Source organism: Anguilla rostrata, chromosome 1, assembly GCF_018555375.3.
Source record: "Anguilla rostrata isolate EN2019 chromosome 1, ASM1855537v3, whole genome shotgun sequence".
NCBI classification, from domain to species: domain Eukaryota; kingdom Metazoa; phylum Chordata; class Actinopteri; order Anguilliformes; family Anguillidae; genus Anguilla; species Anguilla rostrata.
The window spans coordinates 73,054,181-73,074,520 of NC_057933.1; the positions used below are offsets into that span (position 1 = coordinate 73,054,181).

The 20,340-nt window shown below is 46.2% G+C and overlaps 1 protein-coding gene across 3 annotated transcripts in view; it reads left to right on the plus strand.

Annotated features, from left to right (window-relative positions):
• erfl1 (Ets2 repressor factor like 1) overlaps positions 1 to 20,139 on the plus strand; it is a 47,754-nt gene extending 27,615 nt beyond the window's left edge. For all 3 annotated transcript variants that reach the window (XM_064299060.1, XM_064299041.1, XM_064299050.1), the window contains 5 exons: positions 10,002 to 10,078; positions 11,097 to 11,331; positions 12,971 to 13,157; positions 16,255 to 16,384; positions 18,069 to 20,139. In XM_064299060.1, coding sequence (XP_064155130.1) covers positions 10,015 to 10,078; positions 11,097 to 11,331; positions 12,971 to 13,157; positions 16,255 to 16,384; positions 18,069 to 18,910 — 1,458 coding nt within the window. In that variant the 5' untranslated portion in view covers positions 10,002 to 10,014 and the 3' untranslated portion in view covers positions 18,911 to 20,139. The remainder of the gene's footprint in view (positions 1 to 10,001; positions 10,079 to 11,096; positions 11,332 to 12,970; positions 13,158 to 16,254; positions 16,385 to 18,068) is intronic.
• Positions 20,140 to 20,340: the final 201 nt, after the last annotated feature.

The window sequence follows — 20,340 nt, forward strand, 5'->3', positions numbered from 1 at the left end:
ACAAAACTCGCTCTCTCACAGATCAAACTGTACTACTGAATCAAAGAGTCCGGGAGAGAGAGAGAGAGAGAGAGGGCGAAGTGGGGGGGGGGGGGGGGCAGGGAGAGGGAGCGAGAGGGAGTGTGTAATTCTGAAATTCTGTGCTTTTTTGTGTCTGTGTCGGATTCCTTTGGAAAGGGTAGCCTATAATTTCAAAAATACTGTCCAAGAGCAACAATTTCTGTTCCATACTTTTCATGTAAAACAAATGAGTCGGTTTTCTTTGCTGACCAATATCTTCTGGCCCTCCCTATTGACTGACACACAAACCTACTGAATAAGTGACTGTATTAATATCACATACGAGAAAGCTACTGTAGCACTGAATTACAGACTTTAGATAGTGAACCCTGAATGGATTATTGAACAAGGCGCTTCAGTGTTGGGTTGTGAGGGCTTAGACAATGGGTTGGGGTGACTGACTTTTTACCAGAGTTCTAGATTTAATTATTTATTTCTGTGAACATATGAGCACTGCCCTTAAAAAAGAAGTCCCTTAAAAAAATTTTAAGCTTTGCTCGTTCTGCATACCCATAAGATGTCCTGTTTTGTGTGTGCATGTATGCGTGTGAGTGTGTGTGCATGTGTGTATTTGCTGGTGTGTGTGTGTGTGTGTGTGTGTGTGTGTGTGTGTTTCTGTGTGTACCTGTGCATGTGAAACTGTGTGTGTGTGTGTGCGTATGTGTATTTGCTGGTGTGTGTGTGTGTGTGTGTGTGTGTGTGCATATATGTATTTGCTGGTGTGTGTGTGTGTGCATATATATATTTGCTGGTGTGTGTGTGTGTGTATGTGTGCATATATGTATTTGCTGGTGTGTGTGTGTGTGTGTGTGCATATATATATTTGCTGGTGTGTGTGTGTGTGTCTGTGTGCATATATATATTTGCTGGTGTGTGTGTGTGTGTGCATGTATGTATTTGCTGGTGTGTGTGTGTGTGTGTGTATGTGGGTCTGCCTGCTGATGGTGAAAGCTGATGAGTGAATGTGAGCAGCGTAAGGATACGTAATCGTGTGTGATGTGCATTCATGTAAAGTTGGGAAGGGTGGATAGGGTGGGGAGGTAATGGACGATGGATAGAGATGAGGAAGACTAAAAGAAAGAGTAAATGAGAGGATGAGAGAGGAAATGCATAAAGAAAGGGGAAGCAAATGGGGTAAAGACAGGCACGGGGCTGAGACAGACAAGGAGAGGGAGTGATTATAGCAGGGTTTATGTATGAGCTATTGATTGAGTCAGTGGTGACTTCTTGAGTGGTTAATTCGGGAAGTGAGAGCGATAGAGAGAGTAACTCACTGACCAGAAGGGATGGGGGGCGGGGGGGCGGGGGGGGGGGGGTCGCAGAAGGCAGGAAAGGCTGTGGATGGAAGGGTCTATTGCACATTTTGAGGGTTGGAGAAGGTGAATAAGAAGGGCATGGAGGAGCAGGGAGACACATAGACCTGAAGAGAAATGAAAGTATGGGAAATCACCACAGTGAACTGTTTCCTGCACAGGACATGTTTTCACAACTTTTTCTCCTACCTTCATCCTGCCTCAGTTCAGTCAGCTTCTACCCTTAACCGTGACTTTCAAATAGATGCAAGTTTTTTTTTTTTGTTTGTTGTTTTTTTTAACCAGAAAAACCATTTGCAAAGTTTGGAGAGTTCAGCAATCACCAGAATTAACTAGCCAAACTGTGTTTGTGGAAAGAAAATCAAGCACTTACAAGTAATTGCAAGCCGAAGTTAAGACTAAGTGCTGATTGAATCCAAGCCCCAGTCTTTATTGCTGCAGCTCTGCCCATTTTTCCACTTAACCACCTCCCTGCACTTCTGCCAGCCACGTGCCCATGCCCGTCTCCTCACAGCCTCTGTTTCTCTATCTCTACCATTCACTTACCTTTTCTGTTTGTGCATGTATTTGTGCAAACGCAACGCATGCATACATTTTGTTCATGTCTGTGAGTGTACATGTGAAACTGTGAGTGTGTGTGTGTGTGTGCGTGTGTGTGCATCTGTGTGTGCGTGTACATGTGAGGCTGTGTGTTTGTTTGTGTGAAACTCTGTGTGTGTGTGCGTGTGTGTGCATCTGTGTGTGCGTGTACATGTGAGGCTGTGTGTTTGTTTGTGTGTACATGTGAAACTCTGTGTGTGAGTGTACGTGTGAGACTGCGTGTGTGTGTGTATGTTAGATTGTGTGTGTGTGTGTGTGTGTGTATGTTAGATTGTGTGTGTGTGTGTGTGTGTGTATGTTAGATTGTGTGTGTGTGTGTGTTTGGCTGTGGGGTAAGCATGCAGTAGACCCCAAAGGACACTCAGCTGTTCCAAAGATGGAACAGATGGTTCTCCCTTCCCCAATCGTGCAGTCACTAGAACAGGGGAGTGGGTAATCTCATGTTTTAGTAAAAGGATACAGAAGAGAGGACAGAATCAAATCCTCATATTGTGCATTCCTCAAATGTTGACAAGGTTGCCTATGCTATGCGTGAGCATACGCCTGTGCTCACACACAATTGAACAATTTTCAAATGTATTTGCTCCACAACAAGATACTGCACATTAAAAGGTGAATTTCATATATGAGTCCAACATGCAGTGTCATGTAAGTCTTGTTTTCTTTCTGTGACACAAATTAAATGGATAGCTGAATGAAGTTAGATTGATCCAGGGCATGCATGCAGGACAAATGGACAGGTGTTGGTCATCAAACCAAAACTTTCACTGGTACTATTAGCTTTGTTTTTAGAAATGCAGGTACATGAACAACATACATATTGCTGTGCTACTTTGCCTTGTAATGGCAATATTTTCATTTTATTTAACATCTATGTGTAGGTTAAGAAGTGTATCTTGGATCCTTAAAAATGCACTAAATTCTCATCACCAGCCCAGTGTCCCGGGTTGTGTATGCGTGTGCGCGCGTGCGTCAATGCATATGTGTATCAGCGAGTGTGAAGTTGAAGGTCCGCTCGCCGGCGCAGTTTCTTTTCCTCTTTCTCTTCCTCTCTCTTCCCTTTCGCGCAGGTTTTGATCTCTCAGCCGCGAGATCAAAGGCGCTCTCTGGCTATTAGTCAGCGCGAGCCATTGATCCCGCATCGATCCACGCGAGACACAGCCGCCCCGTGAACACCGTACGAGGCTCCCTAAAGCTCCCCCGCGCGTCGGGAGAACGAGCGAGTGAAAAGAGAGAGAGCGCAAAGGGGGGGCAATGTGTGTGTATATATTTTTCTCTGGCGCGGGGAGAAGCAAGCTCGAGCTTTTTCTTTGCCGCGGGACATGAAACAATGAGGCTCGAGCCGGTTTTAATAAAGCGCGCTTTCCCTCCTTTCAACTCTGGCGCGAGGCGGACGAGCCGGCAGCGGAGAGCGATCGATAATTAATGACGATGAATAATTTAACCCTATCGATTGATACTTTTTCTTCCTCTTTTTTTCTTATTTTCCTTATATCGTAAGGCCGCTCTTCTATACGATAGTGATACCAAATCACATACGCGCCTGCTCCCATCATCCCTCTCTCACTTTATTAAGTATACTTTTGCATTAGTCTGTTAAGTTCTCGTCATTCTTTTCGTTGTCCCTTTAATTTCGTTTCATTTCAGAACTTCTGTTGCACAATCTTTTCTGTAATTTTTTCTGTGTTTTGCTTCCAAACTTTATTCAAACTTTTTAATACAAGGAAACGACAAACTATGAGGTAAAATACAGATAAAGATTTTAAAAAGTAACCAAACACAAGCAGCCCATAGTCCTGGCTACTTGTGGGCATTAGACAAAATATTTTTCCACGTATTTACCTGAATTTCTGTTGGTGGAGCTGTAAAGCCTCTGATGTTTGGCACATCTGGTACAAATACAGTTCAAGTTCACCGTATTCCTCACACATTACGTCACAAAGAAATATGCCTTCTAGTAAATTGCATTTTTACTAAAAATTAAGTTAACGATACTGTGCATATTAATCACCAATTAAAGTATATGGGAAGAGAGTTTCCAGATCTTATGCACAGTTGTATTTGTTTTGACAGACAGAAAATTCTGTTTTCCTAATAAGTTTTAAATTCAATTTAATGCAGCTAAGAGGAAGTAAATATTTAATTGCAGAGCAAATTTCACGTGTACTTATGGCACACATGATTCCCCTTATTAGGCTGCAGATTTAACTTTCCATCGTTTTGCTCAGTAATGATCCATGCTCTGCAAATGCAGGATTGCTAATAAGAACATTATAGTGTATATGCATGTCAGTGTGGTGGAACTATGTTGCTTAAAATAATGATTTTAGTCATTATCAATTACTGTTTTGACAGTTAAGTGGCACATATCCACTTTTATATGTCACTTTGTATCAGAAGTCTGCTAAACGCATGCATGTAATTTAATGAAAATATTTTAGTCATTTATTGTATTAGTTGAATTCAATGTCTGTTTTAATTCTAGTAAATGATTTGATGTGTCTTGCCATGATGGCCTGATAGTTGTTCTGGAAAAGGAGATTGAGTAGTCTCCAAAATAAAATATTAAATAATGATTCCAATTTTACAATGGCAGTAGTGTGAACAGGTAATATTTAGATAAATCAATTAATATATCAATTATAATAATTATAAATATGCATAGTAACAAATATGATGATCTTGGTTCTGTGATACATGACAGTTGTATATTTATACACCTGACATTAATAAGCCTTTGAGAAAGTTATAAAGCAGAAAATTGTAAATGTTTCAGTGTCGGTTTCAGTGAAATAGCCAGTTTGGATGATGCTGTTGTGTACAATGTAATGCATGTGGTAGTGAAATTCTGTTTACGTGCCAATAATTGAAACAATTGACTCCTAAATAACCAATTATAATTATTTTAAAAATCAATTAAATTTTTTTTATATGCCCCCTTCCATATAACTTTTTGACATATCTCTTATTAACTTCTATTCCATTTGGTACCAGTTTGTAACCCCCCAATACTGCTCTCGTTCACTTTTCCCCTTCTTCCCATTTCTTTTTTTCTCCATAACACCTTTCTTTGCCTTCTTCTCCCTGTATGTCTCGGTGCCATCCTCCGTTTTTACCCCTCCTCTCACTCCCCCTCTCCCTCTCTCCTAACAAACTCACACCACAGTTCTCTGTTCTTCGACCCCCAGGCTGTGCGATGTGTCAGTGCAAACCAGAGTAGAACAGAGAGAGAGAGGGAGTGTGAGAGAGAAAGAGAGAGAGAGAGAGAGGGGGGGGTGGGGTGGGGGGGGGTTGAGAGAGATTCAGTCAGTTATTTTTTCAGTGCCAACCAAAAAGAAAGAAAAGACAGATGGGGCAAGTCTGTTTCATCTATGAGAGAGAGAGAGAGAGAGAGAGAGTGAGAGAGAGAGAGAGAGACGACAGTCCCAAGTTTTTTTTTTAAATACCGAGACTCCCTTTCGCCATGTCTTCGGACACCTTTGATAAGTGCGGGCTAACAGCGCTGCTTTTCTCCTCCGCTCATGCGCGTATTCCTCCGTGTGTCGTTACCGCCTTCCTCTCATCTGTTCTTTCTCGCCCCGTGTTTCTTCCTCGGCGCCGCCGCGTGCCGCGTGCCGCATCTCTGGACGCGAGGTGCCGTGTCACATCCCCACATCCCCACATCCCCACAGCTCCAGCCCTGTTTCCTCCGCTCCGTCTCTCTCTCTCTCTCTCTCTCTCTCTCTTTCTCTCTCTCTCTCTCTCTCTCTCTCTCTTTCTCTCTCTCTCTCTCCTCCGTTCCTGCGCAGCGAGCTTCACTGTAAACTTTCCCAACACTGAAAAGCGGGAGGAGATGGGATGTTTATGTCTGTCTGAGCGTGTGCGTGCTGATGGGAATGTATTGTAGTGTTGCGCACATGTGTGTGTGTGTGTGTGTAAATGCACACATGCTTCTACGCTCATAGGTGCACATGTGTGTGAGAGATATCAGAAATCTGAGCTTCATGTGTATCTGTGGCTCATATTCAAATGCTTGATTTCGGGGACACATCAACATCATTTTTGCACTTCGAAGCCTTCAGAAAATTATGTAACACTTACGGTAGATTCATTGTTCATAAGTGACAATGTCTCAGATTGCGATTAGGATTGGCGCACATCTCAGAATGTTGAGTGTGTCTATCCTTTCCCTTTCATATTGAGGAAAAATATAGTTTCTCCGCACTTTGAGAAAAGAGGTTGAAATGGTTGTGTCATACATATATTTACACAACTATTTCAACCTCTCCCTTTTGAAGGGAGGAAAAATATTATTTATTTTTGTACAGGTGTGTGTTTTTAGTGTTGCAGCTTTTTCCAATACAAACTCAATTGTTTGCATTAATCTCGCCAAAATGTGGCCACAAAATGAAAAAATGCTTGTATTTCATCCTTTGAAGAGCGTGTTTCTTGGAGTGTTTTTTTCTTCTTCAAAATTATAAGTCAGTGCTATAGCACTCCATTGCTTTAAATTACCAGTAGTGATTGTTACATCAGCATTAGAATGTTCAGTTACGAATATTTTAATCACATACCTTAAAGGGCTAATTGTGATTCCAAGGTAAGGGCAAATGTTGATTGTATACACGGGAAGGTGAAGCGATCTGTGGGCACAATTATGATATAAATGTGTGAGATTGAGTTTATCTGCTATCAAACTTCTTTCTCATTGTGTGTGTTTATGTGTGTGTGTGACTGTGTGTTTGTGTGTTTCTGCATGTGTGCGTGCGTGTGTATGTGTGCGTGTGTGAAGGTGTGTGTGTGTGCATGTGTGCGCATTTGTGTGTGTGTATATATATGCCTGTATATGAATTCTGTATCGGTCTGTGTGCCTTTCCCTGTGCGTGATTGGGTGTGCGCATCTGTGTGCGTGTTTGTGCATGTGCGTGTGTGTGTGTGTGTGAGTTAGTTTGGGGAGTGTGTGAATCTGTGTGTGAGTAAGCGAGTGTACATGTGCCTGTATATGCATGCTGTATCATTCCGTGTGTGTCTCCCAGTCTATGAGTGTGTGAGGTGCTGTATTCCCTGGGCTGCTAGTTATAATGTTTCTGGGGGTGATGGGGGAAACTTGAAAGCCCCGTGCTGCCCAAATCAAAACTAACAAGGAAATGATGGGGCCTCCTTTATCTATCTCCTCTTTGGCCTGGGGGGTGGATGAGGGAGGGGGGCAAAGAGGGAGATTGGGGAGGGGGGGAGGGGGGAGAGGGGGGGGCGGCCCAGCTTCCTCTTTGATTTGTAAAAAATGCATTACCTCCGAAATCAAACAGAAAATTACTGCGTGGGAGCGAAAGACACAGAAAGGGAGAGAGTGAGTGTGGAAGGGAGGATAGGTGAGCGGAGGAGGGACGGGCAGATGAGTCCATGCAGGAACGCGGCCGATGGATTCTCGCTGTGCGTATAGATCGCGCGTAAGCGTCTGCAAGCCGGGTGGGGAGAGAGAGAGAGAGAGAGAGAGAGACAGAGAGAGAGACAGAGAAAGAGAGAGACAGAGAGAGAGAGAGAGACGTCCAAATTGATTTTATGAAAGAGCTTGCCTCATGATATGCACATATACAAATTGCGTAACGATTCAGTGTTGCTCCAGTGTGGTGACGAGATATACTGTTCCAAAAAAAAAAAAGGCCAGATGGAAGGAAGGAGGGTGGGAGGCTGCAAGTTAGTTTGGATGTTGAATAAGTGCACACAGTGGGTCACAGACTAAAACGCCCACACGCATACTTGCATACTCATTCACTCAGGCCTCCTTAACGGGCACTCTGGGAACCTCCCTTTTATGACGATCAGGAGCTGTGCCTTATGCTTAGCGTTTGCTACGCGTATCTCATTAGGACGTAACAGAACCGAAACTTTTATTGTGGAAAGCGTTTGAGAAGGAACCCCCCCCCGGGGGGGAGCGCCTAGCGTTTAGCCGGACGCGCGGAGCGCACGCCACGCTAACGGGCTACGCGCCGCCGACTCGCGCTTCAAACGCTCGCCGCCGCCGCCGCCGACCGAACTCCGTTCCCGGGGTTCCTCCGTTTCTCGGGGAAACAACTTTGGGCCAGCTTCCCAGTGTTATGACTCATCCGGAGCGGTAAAAAAAAAAAAAAAAACAGGGTACCTAGGTTTGAAAATTCGCCGGCGTCCTCGGTTTCCTGTTTCGTGCTCTCTTTTTCTTTTTTTTTGGTGTTATTTAGGGGAGCCACTCACGGACCGCGATGAATCCCGGAGAGCTCGGCGTCCGCGCTCCGGATATATGTATGCGCTGTGTACCGCGCGATGCCGCGTAAATAAAACATCCCCACGCCAACACTCGCGTGTGAAACGGTTTCAGGGGTACGGCGCCCTCGTTTCCACGCAAGGCCAGGGCGCTCGATTCCCGCTAAAATAAGCTTGCTGTTGCGCGCGTGTTCGGTTTGCGAGAAGTCTGCTTAAAACTGTCCCCCAAAAAAAATTGGGGGTGAAGGTGTCGAAGTGCCCTCCCGGTAACGGTGTGTGGTGACGGTCTTGTCGACACCCTGGGCCGTGTCCGCCCCGCTTGTGGCTCGTTGAGGGCGGGTTCATTGATCACCCTGTCGTACCGTCCGCACGAGAACAAGGAAGGGAACGATTAATTCGTTTCACTTGCGCGCGCCTGAAGTTAATTGTTATTCTGGGTATTTTTTTCAGGGTGCGAGAGAGAAAAGTTAACACAAATGTCCTCACTTAAAGAGACAGAGAGAGAGAGAGAAAGAGAGAGAGAGAGGGAGAGAGAGAGACGGAACGGGAAAGAGACACAGGCGGGCGTGGAGCGAGGGAGGCAAGAAGAGGGGAAATAAAGACAGGAATGATGAAAGGAGAAACAGGAGGAAGAGTGGTTCGGGGCTGGAGGTAGATTCTATTAAAATAGAGAGAGATGAAGGAGAGATTGAAGAGGGAGAAAGAGGAGAGAGGGGGGAGGAGGGAGGGAGAGAAAGAGAGAGATACAGTCCAAAGACTAAAAGAAGGAGAGAAATGCCTGGAGTTAGCAATAATAATTTATACAAACACACCTTAATAATTCACGTTCCATTTCAATGCTGGAGGGAAAATCCAAAATTCACAGAGCATAATTAAATACAGGGAGGGAGGGAGGAGGAAGAGAGAGAGAGAGAGAGAGAGAGAGAGACAGACAGACAGACAGACAGAGTGAAAGAGAGAGATGGAGAGACTAGCATTAGAAAATGAGTGTACTGGTGGGTTTTTCCTCTGTTTGAGGTTTGTGATGCTCTTTATGATTTTGTGGTACTGTAACTAGTTCCCAGACACCCTTTATATTCCCCTTTAGGAATGTATACACTTATGTCTTGAATGATCCACATCATTTCTGATGTCTCACCATTATTATACTATTTTCTTTTCTGTGTCAGACATTTTAATGAATCTAATCCATTTCATTTTGCTTCATTGATTTACTGAGTATGAAAAATTGAGCATGTGTTAACCTGTGTTAGAATTTTTTTCACAACACCTTTTCTATAAATCTGTAACCAAGATGTAATTTTTTACATTTCCAAATTTAAACTTTTGGTGTATGACCTGAGCTAAAAATTAAGTGTCATACTCTACTTTGGTCCAGTTTATGGAGTTACTCAGAGATAATCAAACGTGAAGCAGATCTGGTGAATTAATAGGCAGACGAGGTGGACAATTTCTTGCATGAATATGCAGTTTGTACATGAAATCATGGCTGATGTTATTGAACATTATGAATCACTATAGATGGGATGAATTCCTCTGGGATGTTTACCTGGATCAGGTAAAGCCTAAGCCAAAGAGTGTCTATTTAATGAGCTTTTGTCTACAACACCTGTGTCAATCATTGTACTCAGTCTCACACCTCCCTCTACAGGTAAAAGGCTGAGATTTATTTGAGGTCATATGGACTTTGAGTGTGAATGGGTTCAATTTAATATTAGAAGTTGAAGAGTTAAGTTTTGCCATTGTATTTGATTTTCCATTGCAGATTTGATTAATTAATGCAAGACTCCACCTCTCTCTCCCCCCTCCCAGGTGTGGTGAAGGTATGGACTGTAACTGTGTCAGTGACTTGCTGCTCACCCCCCCTGTCCCAGCCCTCTGGACCCCAGGTGAGTCACATGCTGCTCTGTGAGTGGGCGGTGGTGGTGGGGGTGGGGGGGGGGGGGGTATTTATTTTGCAGTGCTAAAAGTATGATGACTCCCCCAGATGTGGCTACATTTATGGATTAGTGAAAACCCAAACCCTGTGCAGTACCACATCCAGTTATAAGACAGTGTAGTTCATTGGTTCCCAGTTCATTGGTTCCAGAACCGCCGTCATTCAACCACAGGGTTCATTTCAACCCTAATTTTGCACACCTGATTCTACTAATTGGCAGCTGGATGAGATCTGCAGGTGTTGAATGAGGTGCACTTTTGTAGGGTTACTGGGCGGTTGATCTCCAGGAACAGGGTTGGGAACCACTGATGCAGTTTGTAATACCACCTTTATTTTAAGTGTGGTTTAACATTTGTTTCTCATTGCCCTATTGTTAAAGGTATGGAAGTTGGATTGCAAATCAACGTTACACAAGCATCGCCTTAAAAAAAACGCATGCCAAAATAAGGGTGTACATCTGCAGACACTAGAGCAGGGGTGGGCAACCAGGTCCGTCACTGTTTCTGGTTTCCAACTTCTGGTCTTATTTATTTAATTGGCCCTAGCATTTGCACCATCTGAAATTTTTGCTACATTTCTTGATGAGCGCATGAGTGACAGTCAAAGACTGGTTCTTGTGACGCTGTATGAAACATTTAATCTACGAGCGAACCAGAGTCGGTGTAGATTGCCAATGAGTCCTTTTAGCCGAGGTAATTGGTGACAAAAATCTGCATATGAACCGGCCCTCCAGGACTGTCATTGCACCCCCCCCCCCACCCACCCCAAATAGATGCAGCCATATAGCACATCTCAGAAGTGCAAAAATCTCTATTTCAACATACAACCGAGTGCTGCCAGACAAAAATGGAGGCAGTGAGTCAGACAGTTCGTTATAAACATGTCAGTCTGTCACGCAGACTCTTTAGCGAGTCCTTAAAAACAGGCCTCAGTCTCATCCCCCTGCTTTCCCACCTCCTCCACCCCAGGCATTGCCTTTCCGGACTGGGCCTACAAGCCCGAGTCGAGCCCCGGCTCCCGGCAGATCCAGCTGTGGCACTTCATCCTGGAGCTCCTGCAGAAAGAGGAGTACCAGGGGGTGATCGCCTGGCAGGGGGATTACGGAGAATTCGTGATCAAAGACCCCGACGAGGTGGCAAGACTGTGGGGTATCAGAAAGTGCAAGCCTCACATGAACTACGACAAGCTGAGCCGGGCACTAAGGTAGGCACAGATTACTAGGGTGTGCGACTGCACCTGTCTGCTCGTAAGTTTCCGCAGGTGTGTGTGTGTTTGATTCCTGCCGCTTACTGTCTGTCTCTCTTTATCGCTGTCCCTGTCTTTGTAGCTGTCGGTATAAATCACTATGGCCCAATCCCTCTGTCTCCCACCTACGAGGCTCTGCTTGTTACTCTCAGTGTGTCTTTCTTAGCCCATCTCCCGCTCTCTTTCTCACACACACACACACACACACACACACACACACAGCACACACACACACACACACACACACACACACACACACACACACACACACACACACACACACTCCTCTCTCTCGTCTCTTTTCTTTCCTCTTTCGGTGATTGCGTGTCGGTGCAGTGTATTGGAGTCTCTGTATGCATCTCTGCATGTGCGTCTGCTTGTCTGTGTGTTTATGTCTGTGTCTCTGCACTTTATTTGTCTGTTTGCCAGTCTTGAGGGCCTTCCTTTACATCTCCCTCTTCCTGCCACTCTCTCTCTCTCTCTCTTGCTCTCTCTCGCTCTCCCTGCTTCTCCCTCACAAATCAAAATATTAAGGTGGTGTTTTCCCTGAAGAATGTCAATACTTTCCATTCACGTTATCTTTGAAGATCTAAATGGAAACTGAATTTCACTGTAAGGGCTCCGAAAAGTCAATAAGGATTATAAAATTAAGCCCATTTAAAACTCGTCGGATATAACAAGAACATATCAGGTAGTTTCCCTGCACAGGACTGATCGGTACCTCTGCTGTTAGACTTGTACATGTCACTCTGCTCTGGCTGTGCTCAGGCCATGTTTGGGAAGCGCAGGGTACATCCCCCTTATTGCACCTCTGCTTGTACCCCGTCTTTCCTTCCGCACCCCCACCACCGCCCCCCCACCCTCTCACACCGGCCTCACAATAATAGGCGCTGTCGCTAGTGTCTTAATTGTTATGAATTGGCCCGGGCCTTAATTAGCCTCGTTGATTAGCCCTGCTTAATTGCTCAATTACCGGGCAGCTCACGCTCAGCCACGCCACAAGCAAACGCGCGCAAATGATCGCGGTGGCCTGACATGCACACGGCCGTGTTGCGTGTGTGGTCATGCCAGCCGCACGCGGCCCACGCGCGTGCGAGTACCCCGCGCAACCCCACTTAGTGTTCGGACGACTCCGCCAAACACCACGGGAAGCACGTGTGAGGAAACACGCCGCCTCTCTGCCCAATCGGACGGCCGAAAGAAAAAAAAAACCGTGGCACTCGCTGCGTGCGAAATCCGCTTCCATTACCCTGCGAGAGAAGGATTAGCACGTGCTCACTCTTGGGCTAAACTAGCTGAAAATGCTATTCAAAGTCCGAATTCATCTGGGATGTTTTAACATGATGTTTCTCTGGCTGAATTCATTTTTGATTGATTTGGTATTCAAATCCACAGTCATTGCTACCTTCACATCTGTCTTAATCTTCTCTCCCTATCCATCCCTTTCCTCTCTTTCTCTCTCTCTCTCTCTCCCCCTTCTCTCTCTCTCTCTCTCTCTCTCTCTCTCTCTCTCTCTCTCTCTCTCTCTTTCTCTCTCTCTCTTCCTCTCTCTCCCTCTCACTCGCTCTCTCTCGGCCTCTCTCTCTCATCCGACAAGGTACTACTACAACAAACGGATTTTGCACAAAACCAAAGGCAAGCGCTTCACCTACAAGTTTAACTTCAGCAAGGTGGTTCTGGTGAACTACCCTCTCCTGGACATGGCCAGCTCCCCTTTCCTGCTCGCCCAGAACCACTTCAACGGCGGGTCGGCGGCGCCGGACTGCAGCCCGGTCACCCCCGAGGTACTGGGGCGCGGAGGGCCGAAGGGGGGGTGGGAGGGTTTGTTTTTTATTTAACCTTTATTTTTACCAGGCTGTTCGGTGAAGATCGGAACGTTATTTACAGTGACAGCCTGGGTTGAAGATTTGGGCTTCACACAATGGAGGGCGAATCCTCCATTGTGTGTCAAGAGTACGCGGTAAAAATGTTTGGTTTGAAATAGACTGACAGAGAATGTTTTCACTCCGGCAGAGTACATCTCATCTCTTTTGGGCTCACATGAACACTGTTGTTGTTAAATTGATGCTTGAAATATTTTTACTATGTGTGGGTTGGCTAAACAGCAGGGGAACCGTCCCAAATGGAGAGAGACATTGGGGAGAAAAGTTGGTGGGAAAGAGGGGAGATGTTGAGGGGGAAAGATGGAGGAGAAAATAGGCTTTGGATGGAAAAGCAGCCGGTGTCTATTCTAGTCTAGAGGCTCAGCCCAGCAGGTGCAACTGCAGTCAATTGGTGCTGGCTAAAGACACCGGGGGCATTTCTGTCCAAATAGGCAACCCTGCCTGATCGATCCCTATCCACAGATGTGTTCTGCCTGGTCTCTGCACAGGTCTGTGGTAAACTGTCCACTTCACTGTGTGAAAACAAGGGAGTGTGATTCACTGCGGTTGTCAGAACCTGGACACAAACGACATTCAGATTGAATAAGTAGCCTTCGTGTAATTTAATTAAGCATTACAGTCTCTGAAAATTTAGTCAGAGTCCAACTCTGTGTTAGCGATAGTGCTTTGGTTGTCACATCCATCAAGCAGATTTCTTTGGATAAGGTTGCCTTACTGCACAGTCTGGCCTGTCCACAGTTTGGACCATCTCATTTTAGTGCGCGGGTCCAAACCTTGAAGGATTCTGGGATTTGTAGTGTTTGAATCTTTTAAGTATTTTCTTTTAAACTGATTCCATAATTGTGCACTATGACACAAATCACTTGTCATTGTACCTTAGGGGCAGTGATGGCTCATTTTTTTATACTTCTCAATAAAAAGGGCTGTGTTGTCATAAAAAAATATTTTATCGATAGTTTATGAACTATGCTTAACGGCAGAAAGCAAGAGTATTTGATAATATATTTTTATGTTAGTTAATACGTCCTTTACAAATGCAGTCACTGCTTGCCCTGAGTGATTCTTAAACTCCCCACTCTTGAAGAAGAAATTGATGTAAACAATGAAACTGTAAATGGAAACATTAAATCAGTGCCATTATCCGACTGCAGCTTCAATAGGGACACGAGCATCATTGGATTCTTTTTGATGGCTCTATTGGTTTTGTTTGCACTCAGGCACATCCTTCATATTTCAATCTGAAGATTCTAGATTTTCCTGCGTCCGAACATCAAATAGATCCGGTTGCATTTCGGCTGAACAAAACAGAAGGACACTAATTGCGCATATTATCATTATTTTTTTGTCAAAACACGTTTTCAAAGGTTTCCTGTTCATTGACAATGGTATTCAAGGGGGAGGGGGGGGGGAGAGAAAAAGATGGAGCGAAGGTGACAGAGGAGAGGTGTTAAATGTTCTTAAAACAAAAGAAGACGTTATCCCCCCCCCCCGCCACCCGGCCATCCCTCACATCATGTATCCATCTCTGCCATCGATCGGAAATGAAAGGAATGAAGGAATGCGTCAGATCAGTCCTGCGGTAATTAATGCGGGTTCGTTAGGCGGCGGCGTCGCGGCGGCTTGGAAGCGCGGTCTCTCTCCCCGGCACGCCGCTGAGCCGCCGGGTGACAGCATCGATCAGGGGCCCGCGCGGAATCCCTCGCCCGGCTCCGTCTCCCGAGAGCGCGGGGGGACTTTACCGTTTCCCCTCAATTAGAACCCCCCCCCCCTCCTCCTTTGCTCTCTCTCTCTCTCTCTCTCTCTCTCTACTCCTTTGCTCTCTCTCTCTCTCTCTCTCACTCTCCCTCTCTCTCTCACTCCCTCTCTCCCTCGCACCCGCGCTATCTCTCAGAGGAGGTCGAGTTAGCGTCTACTCTTCTAAAAAAAAAAAAAATTCTCCCTTTTCATTTGTGTTCTTGCGCAACAGTCGTGTAACTGAGGACAGACCTGTGCCCCAAAAAGAACAACGATGTTTGTCTCTGTCTGTCTGTATGTCTGTCTGTCTGTCCGTCTGTCTGTCTGTCTGTATGCCCTGTGCACATTTATTTCTATGGTCATCAGATCTTTTTCTTCAGTACCCCGCTCATCCTCCAAGAGCAAGTCCCCTGTTGCCTCCTTCATCCCGTCCTTGGCGTGTTTGTGAGTGTGCGTGTGAGTGTGTGAGCGTGTGTAGATGTTTGTGTGTGTGTATGCGTATGTGTATGTGTGTGTGTGTGTGTGTGTGTTTGTGTGTGTGGATGTGTGTCTGTGCACACATTTGTGTGTGAGTGTGTGAGCGTGTGCAGATGTTTGTGTATGTGTATGTGTGTGTGTGTGTGTGTGTGTGTGTGTGTGTGCGTGCATGCCTGCTACCACACCCAAAAGGCTCTTTTAAAAGAATTGCAGCCATCATTTTTTTTAAAGGACACAAAATGAAATTGCACTCGAGAACATATCTGTCTTATCATATTGGCATTTACAAGGTAAAAAATATGATTGCCTCTACCATAACAAAATGATATTATTTGCAACAAACTGATTGCCGATGGCTGATAACTGTGGTATTTGTCACACTCACTACACCTGTCTGTGTTCTCTCTTGCAGTCACACTGGAAAGCACAATAAATACATTAATCTGCAGACCATCTTTTCTTACCAGCTATTTGGCAGCTGAAAACAATGATGATATTTTTACTTGTAATATTGATGAACATCATATTAAGGAATATTTTATTTTCAGTTTCTGTGTTGCTCATTGAATGAAACTGGAGCTAATTTTTGTGCTTGAAATATGCAAATGCTATAACTACATTTTCTGTAAACATAAAGCACAGACTTTCTTGTGCCTGTTTACATAAATGATAAAAATATTGGATCGTTTAAAAGATACAAATTCAAGATATATCCAAGTGTGGACAGTCTTCATTTCTCTTTCTCTTTTTTTTAATCTTTCTCTCTTTCTTTCTCTCTTCGTCCCAGGCTCTGCAGTCCCTATTCCCTCGCTTGCCGGAGTCAGTGAGGGCGGGTTCCCTGTTTGAGAGAGCGGGAGGCCCCCCAGGGCCCGAGGGGGACAAACTCAGACTGGACGCTTTTCCGTTTCTGAGCTCAGGTGAGGATGGAGGGGCGCAGGAGGGTTTGGGGATTGGAATCAAATCCTGACAGCACTGTATCACAAACAAAAAACCTTCCCTGTCCACAGACTGAAATATCACATCCAGCTCTACAGTTCTTTCTGTCAGTGTTTCATAACTCGGCCATTAATAAAATTGGTTCGACAAAAAAAAAACCAAATGTGACCATAAACCTTTTTTTTTTTTTTTTAAATGGAAAGGAAAAAAAACGTGCAGTTCCTTGTTGTTCCTGACAATTCAGTTTTTTGGAGATGTGAGGTTTTTTTTTTTTGCGTGACACGCAACGACGCGCGTATTGACACTGACCGAAAAAAAAGACGGAGGGTCAGAGTGGGGAGACGGACTGAGGGCATTCGCTGTCCTGCCTTGAGTGCAACTCTTCAGATGGAGAGATAAAAAAGAGGGAGGAGAGGAAAAAAAGAACGGAGGGAAGGGCAGATTTGTACCGAGAGAGGCGGTACGTGAGCGTTTGATGGTCATCGGGGGGGACCCTAAATCGACCGTGCGGTCACCTGACAGCGCGCCCGTTTGGGGCCGCCCGTCTTCATCGCTCGCGCCCGCGTCTGCGCCTCGCGTCCGTGTCCTGTCTGTTCTCTGTGCGCGCAGCGCCTCTCCGCGTGTTTGTGCGTTTGTGTGTCTGTTATCCGCGCTGCGCGTTTGTTTCAGTATTTATGCGTCAGTACGCGTGCGCTCGCTCGCGCGCTCGTGTGTGTGTGTGTGTGTGTGTGTGTACTGTACGTCTGCTCCCCTCCGCAGCCCCCTCCTCGTGTTTGTCCTGAGGTATCTTTCCTCCTTTCCCTCCCCTGTGTCCCCCCTGTCCTAATCCCTACCCAAGCAGGAAGGCCCTAATTGAGGGTGCAGGCTTCAGTTTGTGGCCTGTGGGCACCCATTACTCTGTTTTCATAAGCAAGTGAGGCCTGCCTGACTGATTCAATATTCATGTGTCTGCCAGCTACTCCTGGCCTAACACAGAGAGACTCAGCTACTGCCAAATTAGCCCTGAATAGCAAATACCAGAGAGAGAGAGAGAGAGAGAGAGAGCAAGAGAGCGAGAGAGAGGGATGAGGGGAGAGGTATAGAGGTAGAGTGTGAGGGCAGGACTTGCTTTGCCGAGCAAAAAAGTAAAGAGAAGTAGAAACTGGATGTCTTGTGCAACAACAAGCAAGGAGCAAAAGAGGAACTGAGTGATTGTTGTTTGAGTGATTGACATTGAATGCCCAATCTAGTTTTACTGATGCTGTTACAGTGACAGGTGAATTTGAATGTAGTTCTCAGTACTATTTAGAGATCTTAGCCCGAAGCTGAAACAGAACCCTTTGTGGAATGTCTATAAAACACTAAGTGTTATCACAATATTAATAAAATAAATATGTCTTGCATAGGTTTGGGGGTCAATTGAGAGTACATGCAGTTTTCTAACTGGCAGGTTAAGCCGATAGAATATCAACCAGTTTACACAGATCAACTCAGATTTTCAAAAAAAGAACCTTGTAATAAAATTCCAGCTCCTTACCATTACTGCTCTACTATGATAGTATTTCTTGTATTGCACTACCTTACCATTAGTACAATTTTGTTATAATATTGTCAGTTAATATTATTAGTAGCTTTAGTACGAATTTAAAGAAAAATCCTGATCTTTTTCCCCCTCATTTCTTGCAGGTGCCCCTTGTTACTCCAAGCCCCCCTCTCTGCTGGGACCTTACCCCCGTACCCCACCCTTCGACTACCCCTGGGGCTTCAACCCCTACCTCCCAGGGGCATTCTCCCTGAACAACTGTCCCAAACTGCCCTCCGGCTCGCTCTACCCCTCCCACTTCTACCCAAACCCGCTCCAGAGCAGCCTGTCCCAGCTGCCCCACCCCTTCTCTTCCCTGCTGCCGCCGAGCGACTCGGGGGAGAGGGGCGGGGGCCAAACGGGGGGGACCAACGGCACGGCGGGGGGGCAGCCCAGACTGTGCATCCCCCCCTACCCGGGCGCCCTGTCGCTCAGCAGGACTGAACAGGGGAACGGGTGCGCGGGGGAGCGGGAGCGGGGAGAGGCTAACAGCCAGGGCAGCGGGCTGGGCTTGGGGCTGGGGCTGGGCCTGGGCCTGGGCCTGGGCCTGGGGGGCGTGGGCCTGGGGAGCGCCGGCGGCCGACAGAGCCCCTCGGAGAGGCGAGGGGGGGTGAAGCAGGACCCCGAGTCCGACTCGGAGCTGGAGATCACCGACCTGAGCGACTGCAGCTCGGAGAACGAGAACGAGGCCGACTTCGCCGTCTCCAAGGAGGCCAGGCTGAACAGCCGGCCGCAGGGCCTGGAGGGCAAAGCGGCGGCGCCCCTTCCGCCCCTCTCCTCCCTCCCCTGCCACGCTTCTCCCCATCCGCTCAAGAGCCTGCTGCCTGGCACCCCTCCACCTCCATCCCTCCCTCCACCTCCATCCCTCCCGCCTTCCCTCTCTCCCTCCCGCTCTCTCGTGGAACGACACAGGGAAACAGAAGCACTTAAATCAACTCACAGCTAATAAATACACTCTCTGGTTAACTACACCTTTCCCTCTGTCTCCCCTCTCTCTCTTTCTCCGTGGCTCCCTCTCTCTCTCTCTCTTTAATGCCATCTTTATTGTCACGGTGCTCTTTTAGCGCTTATTTATTTGTTCCTTCGGGCTCTTCTCCTCTGTCCCCTCCCTACTCATCCCTCTCTGTGCTGTCGTTTAGTTTCCTCTCTGCCGTGTCCCTGCCCTCTTTCAGTTCACTTCATCCTTTCTCCCTCCCTCCCTCCCTCCCTCCCTCCCTCCCACGCCCGCGCTCCTCTCCTCCTCTCGTGTTAATTCATCTGCAGCCCCCGCCGACTCGCGACTTCGGGCCCAGCCAGGGTGTCGTGGGGGGGGCGCTATCGTTTCCTCGGAAGGTTCCGGCTCCGTTCGCCCACTCAAATTGCGCCCCAGCTCAACGAGCCACGCGCCCCCGACTGCGTTTGACCCTTACACCCCCCCCCCCCATCCCCCATCCCCCAATCAGGCAGCTCCCAAAGGTGTTCCAGTCAGAAAAGGAGCATTTTGAATAAGTGCCAAAACATCACGGTTACACAGTGGTACTTACTGTTCTTCTTAGTGAAACAAAAGGGTATGTTACGCCGGAAAGCTCTACACTGTGCAATATTGTACTGTGCAATAATTTTTGACGATTAGTGTTGTGTTGCTGACGATAACTGTGCTGTTCTACCTTGTGCTCCGCTTGACTGTGTTTGCACTGAACTGCCCTGCGCTAGGCTGAGGTTTGCTGCAGTGAGCTAAACTGCGCCAATTACAGGGTGAGATGACATGCCGTGCTCCATTACACCAAACGGAGCGCCGAACCACTTCATTTCAACCTGCACTCCGAGGCAAAATGCTGAACGGGCAACAATAAAATCTGATGTCATTTTCCTACGATGTTGCAGACAACAGTATACGTTCCAGGATTTTGGCCGTCGGTTTTTTGGTTGCGGTCGGTGCAGCAGGTTCTGTGCGGGTTGCAGTTTACAATTTATTGGCAGACATTGCCATCTAGTGGATAATTGGCATTCCTACACATGACGGCAGGCAGACAAATTGGGTATGAAAGGCTTGTGGATGCACAGAGCTCTGTACATGTTAATTTGAAGTTAATCTTCAGGTTGTTTACTATATGTTATTTAACATGCATTCCTTTATCCTTTTGTTAATCTGTCTGTATACGATGTTGTACAAAAATACAGTCTTGTTTAATTCTATCTGCAGCCACTTCTGATGATTTTGTGAAGAGAGAGAGCGAGAGAGAGAGAGGGTGTTTGACAACTTACAGAATTTCTGTCTGTATTTCAATGTATATATTTTATTATTGTGTACATTTGAATATTATCACTATTATGAGAGATAGCTGTATTGGTGTGATTTCATTCAGTATTTTAAATCAAATATTTGAAAATAGATAA